At 36.2% G+C, this 9,919-nt stretch overlaps 2 protein-coding genes across 3 annotated transcripts; one reads left to right on the top strand and one right to left on the bottom strand.

The window, feature by feature from the left end:
* Positions 1 to 285: 285 nt before the first annotated feature.
* LOC110416748 (uncharacterized) lies at positions 286 to 1,538 on the top strand. Of its 2 annotated transcripts, none has more exons than XM_021428815.1 (3): positions 286 to 426; positions 611 to 1,027; positions 1,105 to 1,537. In XM_021428815.1, exons 1-3 carry the CDS (start codon positions 379 to 381, stop codon positions 1,306 to 1,308), a joined length of 669 nt encoding a protein of 222 aa, XP_021284490.1. In that variant the 5' UTR covers positions 286 to 378; the 3' UTR covers positions 1,309 to 1,537. The 2 variants fall into 2 exon arrangements, with proteins under 2 accessions (XP_021284490.1, XP_021284491.1); XM_021428816.2 differs by having other exon boundaries at positions 297 to 426; positions 501 to 1,027; positions 1,105 to 1,538.
* A 93-nt stretch (positions 1,539 to 1,631) lies between these two features.
* Positions 1,632 to 9,464, bottom strand: LOC110416747 (hyperosmolality-gated Ca2+ permeable channel 2.1). The gene is made up of 12 exons (XM_021428814.2): positions 9,159 to 9,464; positions 8,246 to 8,706; positions 7,890 to 8,036; positions 7,386 to 7,449; positions 7,065 to 7,274; positions 6,271 to 6,450; positions 5,273 to 5,571; positions 3,922 to 4,198; positions 3,253 to 3,531; positions 2,445 to 2,678; positions 2,196 to 2,370; positions 1,632 to 2,113 (listed from the first exon to the last, which is right to left on the bottom strand). The coding sequence occupies exons 2-12, from the start codon at positions 8,524 to 8,526 to the stop codon at positions 2,085 to 2,087; spliced, it is 2,175 nt and encodes a 724-aa protein (XP_021284489.1). The 5' UTR covers positions 8,527 to 8,706; positions 9,159 to 9,464; the 3' UTR covers positions 1,632 to 2,084.
* Positions 9,465 to 9,919: the final 455 nt, after the last annotated feature.

Genomic DNA, 9,919 nt, shown 5'->3' with positions numbered 1-9,919 from the left:
AGAGGTACGGGGATCGATACCCCGCATCTCCACTGCTTTTCCTAACGTTTTCTCAATTTTTCCGACCCAAAATAGCCCAATTAAACCCAGATTCTTTCTGTTGAACTAGGCCCAAAAGATCCAATTACAGCCCATTAATCGATCCTCTGTGCTAAACCCTAGAGAGAGATAAAAGAGAGAAGAAACCGATTTTTCCGACCCAAAAAAGCCCAATTAAACCCAGACTCCTTCGGTTGAATTAGGCCCAAAAGATCCAATTACAGACCATTAATCTATCCTCTCTGCTAAACCCTAGAGAGAGAACAGAGAGAAGAAACCGATGAAGAGAAAGAAATCTGATTTCTCTGGTGATTCCGAGGAACGCCCATTTGTATAACAATGGCGATTTTGGCATCCGCCGTATTGCCTTCAACTCTGAATATTAAGGTACTGCTTCAACTTAGTTGCCGCATTTTTATAATTGGAAATGATTATCTGAACACTAATTAGTTTTTCGATAGGTAAATGGAGCTTTGAACAAACCCAAAGTCAGTTTTTCTTGTTAAGGCACAACCTTTTTTTCTGTTTTCGTACTTTTTGGAAACTTGAATGAAGTGAAATCCTCGAACAGGTTAAGCAACTCAAACATCAGCCTTCTCAGCGCCATGGGCTTTTGCAATTAAATGGTTATCGTCGGGTCTCTCCAAGACGTCGCATGAAAATAACAATGGCGCAGTCTGGCGAGCCAAAAAAGATCAGGGAGCAACTGAATATCATCAAGGAGACGTTATGGGAGGCTACCCCTGAGACAGTAAAAGATTTCCCTTGGAAAAAAGCAGAGAATTTGCTGCTAGAGAGACTACTTTTTGTAGGACAGAAGGCATTGAAGTTGTCTCTTGTTACAGTTTTTGTTATTAGCTCTCTGTCAGATTTCCTATATTCGATTTCCAGGAATCAAGAATTGATGGTTCCCTTTGGTCTCATTGTTGGATGTTTGATGACTGATTTCTTGAAAGAGACATCCCAAGAAGCATTTCGCTTCCCCGAGGTTTGTTTCTCTCTTCCTATACATTCTATATCTGTGTTTGGACGTGCAGATTGTAGTTTTGATCTTCTGTTGAGCAGGAAAAGGGCTTGAAATGGCATCTCTTGGCACTCGGTGGCTTCTTTGTCGTTGTTAAGTTTGTTTCTACATTTTCTGCAATACGGACACAAGTATTTCTTTTGCATGTTGCAAATGGTGGATTGATGCAAGCTCTGTGGCTATGGAGAAGTTTGCTGGAAGAACATGAAAGTAAAGGATCTTCAGCTGCAGATGCACAAAGTTAAGTTCTTGAGGGCGATCTTGCTCGATGATGATTGCTATACATCGTCCAACAACATTTTGACCAAATTCTTTGTTTTCGTTTGACCTAAAACGTTGTTATCAGTAAGTTCTTTAGGGCGATATTGCTTGATAATCTGTAAAATAGTGAGTGTTTTAAAAGGTGCATAGACCCAATGATGAAATTCACCTAGGTACAAATTGAAATATTGTTACCATGCACTGAAATAAATGGATAGGAAATTACATATATATATATATATATATCTCTTATTGTGAATAGTAGACATCTGCTTAAGGAATTGTAACCCATTGTGGCCAACAAAAGTAGAAAAGAAACAAAAGCCTATAAGATATAATCAAAATTGTATGAGAGGGAGTATACAAACAGGTTTGGTTTCTTCCCTCAATTCAATCATGCACAAGGAATAAGAAAAGACCTGCTTCAAAACTGTACAATGCAGCGTATACATATCAAAGGGCTTCTTGTCTAATTTATCTCTGCCCCATTGAGTATAAGAATCAAAAGGAACGGTTAATTCGTGTAGAGCAAAAGCTTTCACCTTATGTCCTGCTCCCGATGTCCCATTGCCACCAACAACAGAGCCTCTATATGAATGTTTTTATCTATGTTCTCCGGCACCTGGTCCTGGCAACCGCCATCAACCTAATGACGGTGTTAACGCATAGGCTAACATTTTGTGCACATGATGACAACAGAAGAATGAACCAGTTCATTTCGTACTAAGGACTCCAATTCCTAAGTGCAATGAACAGCCCACTATTCATTTAATTTCACAAGTTGACTTCCTGCAAATTTAAAATTACAGATCCAATCAATTACTAATGGATTCCCCATGGAAGGAACCACCAAGCACCAGAACAGTCATACCTGGCTTCAGTGACTCCGGATCTTGGGAACTCTCCTGATCATCTCGGTGTGAGTTTCCAACTGTGGGCACGTCGTGAGTTATCAATGGGGACTGGCAGTAGGCTGAACGCAACTGTCTATAAATCTCTTCTGTCCTCCCCCATTGCTCATCTTGTCGATCCATCTCTATGAGAACCTGTACAAACAACACGTCACACCGGAAAAATGGTTGGGGAGTTTTCTAGATAGAGAGAGATTTCTAATGCTTACCTGTGCAGGTCTCCTCTTAAAAACAGGGGAAAACCTCTGCCTACAGTACTCATTGAACAGAAGAGTGAAAAATATTAGGGGAATGGTGAAACCGGAAGCAACTGGTGATTGTTTAATGCCAAAGACCCCAAGGGCAATAATTTGCGTCAACACTAAAGAGAAGATTGTTGTGTTGTGAACAATAGGCCAGAACTGTCCTCCACTTTCATATTTTGATACGTATACATGAAGGATCTGAAAAAAAAAATGAATATTAATAAAATGTATTATCAAAGGTCAGGTAAAAGTAAAATTCTCCTGAATCTATCTCCCACTTGACTCAATTGTCATCAACAAAGTTATGCTTCAGCTAACAGTGAATATGTAAATAGAACGCTTCCATATTATCTTCATGTACTAAAAATACATACAACATAAAACACATACCACAAACACCTCTTACCAAAAATCTGAAAATTATACATGCAGATTATATATTTGCTATTACAAAGATTAAGATGTATAAGTAATTCTATAAAACTGAGGGAGGAAATTGAAGCTTAAAATATAATTCCAGAAAGCAGCTTTTCTGGAGTTACTGACAAACATCTGGTTTTCTTTATTCTCTGAAAGCATGCATATTCACTCCTTTCCTATGGTGCCTCTTTACAAGTATGAATGCACCAGGTCCACTCAATGAAGAAACAACATTCCCCTATATGTTAAGAAACTTTGTGGGTACAAACCAAACAGTTACAAATGAAATTGACTATTATTTGACTGACAAAAGGAAAAAATAGGACAGAAAATTAATCAGACAAAAACACACCTGGTTTCGATAAACAAGGAAAGCGAGAAAGAAGTAAACTAGCACAAAGGGCAATATCAAGGGTGCCATGACAGAACAAGTGAAGCCAAGGAGTCCAAACAGAAGAAGTCGTGGAATTTCAGTATGGTGAGGGAAGGTTAGAGTGCAATTAGATGGCTCTTCCGTACTTCTTAGTATGAATTTTCTGAACACGTTGCAAAGAAGAGCAAAAAGCTGTATAACTTCACAGGACAAGCTTGCCCACCCTGATGATAAAACATAAGTCGTGAAGAAGGTAGCCTGCAGTGACTCAAGAAAAACAACTATGGTTAGTAAGTAGTAGTAAAGATTCACATTCACATGATGACACATAAAAGGGACCAGAAGCAATCTTGTCCTATGTGAATGTGGTGGACAAAAGCGATGGCATAACGTGTGCTGCCATTTTTAAGAATTTTTCAGTGAGAATTATGTCTTGCTGTGCAGGCTTGTCAAAACCATAAGTTGAATATCTGCATTTTCAAAACTCATGGAAGATTCTAGGCCAAAAATATAGTTTAGATTCAAGAAAAAGCATCTCATGCATCACTAATAGGCCAAGATAAAAACTAAATGCATATAAAAATCTGCCATGAAGTTGGTAGATGTAAGGTTTTTTAAACCAACCATTACAAATTCCAGGAAAATTACCTGGGTTGGCACTGCTTTGGCAAGTTGTGTAGGTATGTCTCTAACACTTGAGAAAACACTCAATTGCCTGATTATGGATCCAGAAAGAATATTAACAAAGAAAACATTCCAGATTGTGAAGTACAAAACTTTAATGCATGCACTCCTCTTCCTCTCACTACGTGAAACATTTCCCTCCATTGTGGAAAACAGCATCATGGTTGGTGGAACAGCATATAGAAATAATATCAGAATCACACTTGGTAGGTAACCTGTTACCAGCTGGTTCATTAACTTTCTGCACAGAAGAAAAAACCAAAATAGCTTCACAAACAAGTCAAATTTATTCCAGATCCTCTTCAACAATTTCCAGATTTCTCTCCTCTTTTATCACCTTACAATTTCCAGTGATAAACATCAAACTGCAAAGTATGATGTCTTGAAAGAAGAAGATTAAACAAAAAGAGCCCCTATAAACTATAATACTTCCATAAGCTGAATCAGTTAGGTGCCATCTGTACTAACTCCTGAATAATTATATTCTCCAGGGATTCTTTTTTTTATAATATATAACCATTGAAAAGCTAACTTTTGTAACAAGGTAATAAATAAATTATTACTCAACACAAAGCAAGTAAAGACTGGAAAAATGGAGTCATCGAAAATTTTATCCAAATCAGAAACAAAAAATCATCTAAAGAACACATATTTCACATTTACACAAGCATCACTTGTCAGAAGTAAATATGTTGCAGTCAATTAAACAAAAAACAAAGAAAGATGTGGACCTGACGGACAAGGCATATTAATATTTATCCTTCTGTCTTTATGTGCTAATACACACAAGAGCTTAGGTGAACTCAATGCAGTTAAATAACAATAATAATAGTTGACTGTAATAAGTTGTATGTGCTTATTTATATAATCTAGATTGTCTTTTCAGAAGCTTCAGTCATGGTCTGTTCTCAGTATGTGCCAAAAACTATTCCATCTTCAAAATTTAAGCTATGATGGTCATGAAATTCCAACAGTTCTAATTTCTATGTAATTTCCAAACACAAGAGAACCACTAGCAGCACTCCATTCATGGATTCTTGATCTCCTTAAGGGAGTCAATATAAATTAATCATCATATAGAAGGAGCTTAGAACAGTAGATATAGCAGTACAAACAGGGTTCACAACTATGGCACTTTCATGCATTGTGTCTGTATAAATGAGTAGAGCCTAACATGTTGTTGCAATTTCCTTATCCTAATTAATTCTATCAGGCATCAGCCATGACTGCAATGTGTAATGATAAAAACATAATTCAAAATAACAAGCTAACACAGCTTTTGCAATTGAGATAGAGTTCGCAGAATTATACTCACTCTTTTAAAATTCCTTTAAGAAATGGAAATGTATGTGATAGCTGGTCCAGTTGAGTCAAGCCTTGCACAAAGGTAACTGGGACAAGAAACATAAACATAAAGACAATAGCACCGACAAGAGTTGCTATTTTACGAAGCCAAACTTGTTTGTACGGTATGGAGAGGTTTGACCAATAAACATCATGCGGCTCTGGGGCTAGTTGTGTCACCCATAACATGGGATTTGGTGATTGAAGAACTTGCGCAGCAACAACGGCAGCATAGCGAGTCCTGAAGAAAACAAAAGCAGCTGGACGTTCCTGTATCAAAGGCCAAAATAACATAGGATATCACATGGTCATTTCCATCAAAGATTTAAAAGTTAGGGATCAATATTTGTTTTCAAACATCAACAGCCACATGAAGGCAACAGGGCATAACAAGAATAAACCACATAGAGAGAAAATCTCCATAAAGAAATCAAGAAACTGACCATGCGGTTGGGAAGGCAATAACAGTTTAAACAACAAATGTTCAGATAGCATAAAAGGCCACTACCATATCCTCATATCCTTTTAATACTTAGAATTAACAGTTACAGTAAATACTGGCATTTATGCAAACAGCAGGAATCTAGTTGCTCAAATTTGTTGATATCATTGAGCTGAAATGTCCATCCCAGCAAAGGTTTAAAATTAGATTAATAAACTATAAACATCCAAAAGAGCATGCAAAAATAAGAGCAATTCCTAGGGTGGGAAAGATCAGATCTATATCCACTAGTGTTCTTTGGTGTCAGAGGAAAAACTAGATCACGATGAAGTGAAGATGATTATAGCACATTAAAATATTCCAGAGGAGATATAAAAGCAAAACTACTTTGAAGACTGAAAACAACATCTGAAAAGCACTAACTTTTGGGCAACAAACCACTAAAAAGGAACACATAAATGATATAACATCCATACTATAACTGTGAAATCAAAATTATTAGACTCATCTTTTTCCAAAATTTCAACCTTTTCTCTTTGAGATGGTTGCAACTCATCAACGCTGGTTTTATCCTTAACACTCTCTGCTTCATTGCTAAGCATCTTAAAGGAATGTGTAGTTCCTCCACAAAGACAACATGGCATAGAAGCCTGTTTACCATGTGGCTCAACGGTTTTTAGCATTCTGTACATCTTCTCTGCATCCTTCTGCAAAGAAAGCATTTTGAGAGAATATACATAGAACTTGTCACAAGTTTAAAACAAACAGAAAGTTGTGTGTGCGTGTGTGCAGCAAAGTACAACAAGCATAGAAAAGGTGAAATACAGGTTCATTTTTTACATTACTCAACTCAGTTCAATTCTATAAATCCTTAATGAGGACAACCAATTGACAAATTGTAAAATTCAACTTCAATGCAATACACCAGCATCAGCACACTGAAAAAACTTAATGATATAAAGATTTAAAACATGGCTGCAAATCAAATCAGCAAAAATCATGATTACCTATTAGAGGTAGTATGCAACAAACATATTATCTTTTACTTCTCTATAAGCTCTCATATAATCTTATGAATTCCATTAAAGAAACCATTTTATCTGGTATATAGAACACAACAATAGAAAGGAAAAGAGAGCACACACTTTCTTTCAATTTTTTTCACCAGTACCAAGTACATCCACCTCAATCCAGATGAACTAAATTCATTCATTAAATGTCAAGAAAGTGGTGAATAACTGCACTAACAACATAACCAGCTAAGATAAAAAGGTACAAGAAGTTTATGTCACTAATACAAGTCACTCAGATAGAAGCATACCATTAATTTCTCAACTGTACCAGCGCGATATACCATCTGGTGTGACACATAGCTTGCTGGATAATAAGTTGAAAAGAACTTTTCCACTGCATCACTGTATGAATGATCTGGAGACCACGGGATGCCACGGACTAGAACTGTGAAATGACTTGGATTGGGAGGAGATCCAGTAATATGTGCTAGCCTCATTTTTGTGATACTTTTATACTCCTAGAGTAAAGCAATAATCTTTAAATAAATGCTAGAGGAAATTTATGAATGCATCAACACAAATCAAACTAAACATGAGTAAATAATGCATTTTGGGTTGTACATCCTTACAAAGTAGAGTAGAACACAAGCTGAGCAGGATATGACGTATAATGCCAGACAATGGGTCCAAAGCCTGCAAAATTTTTTAAAACAAAAAGAAAAGCAATCAATGAATAAAGGCTTTTTCTCTAATGTATTACACCAGAAAACCACTATGTTGATGTGGCATCTCAATATCTCAGCCAGGAGGAGCAATAGCCAACAAAACAAAAAACTTTAAAAATCCATATTTTTCGATACTTGAAATTAATTCTTGACTTTAGAACGTTCCCAGCAATGTCATAAAAGTGTAAATAAAAAGCAAAAGACTTGGACTTTGCCTCTTGGTTGCTCAAGCGAATATGCTAAAGCAGAATTCTACAGGAAATTCCAAAACTAAAATAGGACAGAACAAGTCTAAATTTTCTTTCAGGCCATTCATGGCTCGATATGGCAGTATCCAGATAAAATTTCATTTAAAAAAAAAAAATAGTGCAACTATCTTATCATAATAATGGGTCCAACAGATTATACCATTTTGAACCTTCTTTTACATTTCCAATTGTAAATACTTCCAGTGATTCTGCATGTATTCGCTTGTGCTGCATTTCTTGTCCATAATAATTTACTGGAAGCACTAAAAAAATGCAAATCATAGCAGCAATGCTGAATATCCGGATACTGTAAAGAACAGGGGAAGAATAGCATGCAGTTAGTAAACCTGCAAAAGTGAAAGCAGGAACTGATCCAACCATAATTGAAAGACCAAGGCAACTCAAAAAGTTTAGGACATAATTGCAAGCATAGACCTAGTGAGAAAATTAGAAGCAAAAATTTCACAAAGAAAATCGAAAGGCTTCAAAATTTTCCATCTGGAGAGACTTAATCACCTGAAAACAACTATTCTCATGAAAACTACAGCATCCACGCCACCAACAGCCAATATTTCTTCATCAGTTGCTTGCCAGGCCCTCATGATCCAGCTTGCAGAGGGCACAAATCTTTCAAGGCAGAAAGGATCACTACGCTTTACTGGTTCTGAAACAAACCTCCGCGTGAAATACACACTTACATTGCTTGGTTGTTTTCTCAGTATGGAATACAATGACAGAAGCACAACACATATAGCTATGTTGATTCCGGCAGAAGTTAAAAGTGCACCAATGTCCATCCCACTCCACTATATCCTTTTTCCAAAATTTAGAAATCCAATTACTCAAGCACTTAGCTGTGGAAGGACATCATAATATTTTCAGTTGGCTCGAAACAGAGAAATGTTTTTGATGACAACCACAATGACAACGGGGTAATGCAGAGAGCAATTTGGCTCAATTTGACACAGAACCAAGTGCTGCAAAATTGATTTGGGATTTGTCACGATTCAGAAACCACAATTTTGACTACATTCCTAATATGTCAAAACAAAAGCTTCAAAATTCAAGTAAAATGCTGATGCTAAACTAAATGCAGGCGAAAGCACCAGCAAACTTCAAAAAATAAATAAATAAAACCTAAATAACAGTTTTTTTTTAGTCTAATTTCCCCATTAGTAACCAAATTTTTAACTTTTTCAATGCCTGATGAAATTTCCATATATTTTTTCTCTTTTTCTAACGATTCTTTTCTATAGTTCCGAGACATACAAATGCAAGTATAAAAGACTAAAAAAACCAAGAACAATAAACATAAAACGGGAAATGGAAAATAAAACCAACAATTAATCCAAGAGGGAAATTAAAACAAAATTAAATCATTGCGGATAAACAACAGAAAAATATATAAGGATTAATTACAAGAAAGTACCTGTGCAAATATGAGAGCCAAACAAGCGTAAGAACTTCGAAAAGGTTCCACAACGCAAAGAGATTCTGAAGCAAAACGATTCGTATGTAAAGTAGGAAAACAAACACAGGAAAATTTTGAGGCTTGGCCCGAGCCTGTTTATTACTTATACGCCAAATGCCAGGCTTTTGCTTCAACTTCAAATAAAACCAAAATGAAGAATTTAAAAAGGAAAAAAATGGACCAATTTGCAGAGAAATAAATCAAAAATCCTAATTTAGAAATAATTCAAAACGGGTTGGAATATCTTGCAAGGAATTTATTCAAAAAAACTTCTTGCAATAATTAGATTACACGCAAATTTTTTTGTTATTATTATGAGCAACGATTCCAGAGAATGCCACGTGTTAAATATTAATTAACAATTAATGCGGAAAATAGAAATAGAACAGTGATTTTTTTTACAGCGATAGCGACGGAAGCGCCACGTGGCGGAATACAAGGGGGATAATCCCAAATGTGTGATATGATGCTGCTCAAGTAAAACCGCCCCAACTGTCGCTGTGAATCTGATACAATTTTATGTCGCTGGCGCCAGTTGCTGGGTTTTGTTTGGGTACATCGCCATCTAATGGGCTTACAATGGAGTCGAGGTCTGTGGCAAATGAGGATTGTAGTTGACTTATTAGTGTTGATTAATTTGGAAAAGATTTATCATCGTTTTAATTTTTTTAATAATGGACCATCAATTAAAATCATGCCATTAACTTTACACTAACACG

The sequence above is a fragment of the Theobroma umbraticum genome, unplaced genomic scaffold (genome assembly GCF_002168275.2).
Source record: "Theobroma umbraticum cultivar Fairchild unplaced genomic scaffold, ASM216827v3 scaffold_51.0, whole genome shotgun sequence".
Taxonomy (NCBI): Eukaryota; Viridiplantae; Streptophyta; class Magnoliopsida; order Malvales; family Malvaceae; genus Theobroma; species Theobroma umbraticum.
Note: the sequence above shows the minus strand (reverse complement) of the source record. Positions and strands in the feature narration are given on the sequence as shown.

Bases quoted from the DNA above. Each gene is read 5' to 3' on its own strand.
- LOC110416748 (XM_021428815.1), top strand. From the start codon at position 379: ATGGCGATTTTGGCATCCGCCGTATTGCCTTCAACTCTGAATATTAAG. The intron at 427-610 runs GTACTGCTTCAA...ATCCTCGAACAG, and splicing joins CTTCAACTCTGAATATTAAG to GTTAAGCAACTCAAACATCA. The intron at 1,028-1,104 runs GTTTGTTTCTCT...TCTGTTGAGCAG, and splicing joins AAGCATTTCGCTTCCCCGAG to GAAAAGGGCTTGAAATGGCA.
- LOC110416747 (XM_021428814.2), bottom strand. From the start codon at position 8,526: ATGGACATTGGTGCACTTTTAACTTCTGCCGGAATCAACATAGCTATA. The intron at 6,451-7,064 runs GTATGCTTCTAT...CTTTCTTTGCAG, and splicing joins GTACAGTTGAGAAATTAATG to AAGGATGCAGAGAAGATGTA. The intron at 5,572-6,270 runs GTTGAAATTTTG...CCTTTGATACAG, and splicing joins AACCATCTCAAAGAGAAAAG to GAACGTCCAGCTGCTTTTGT.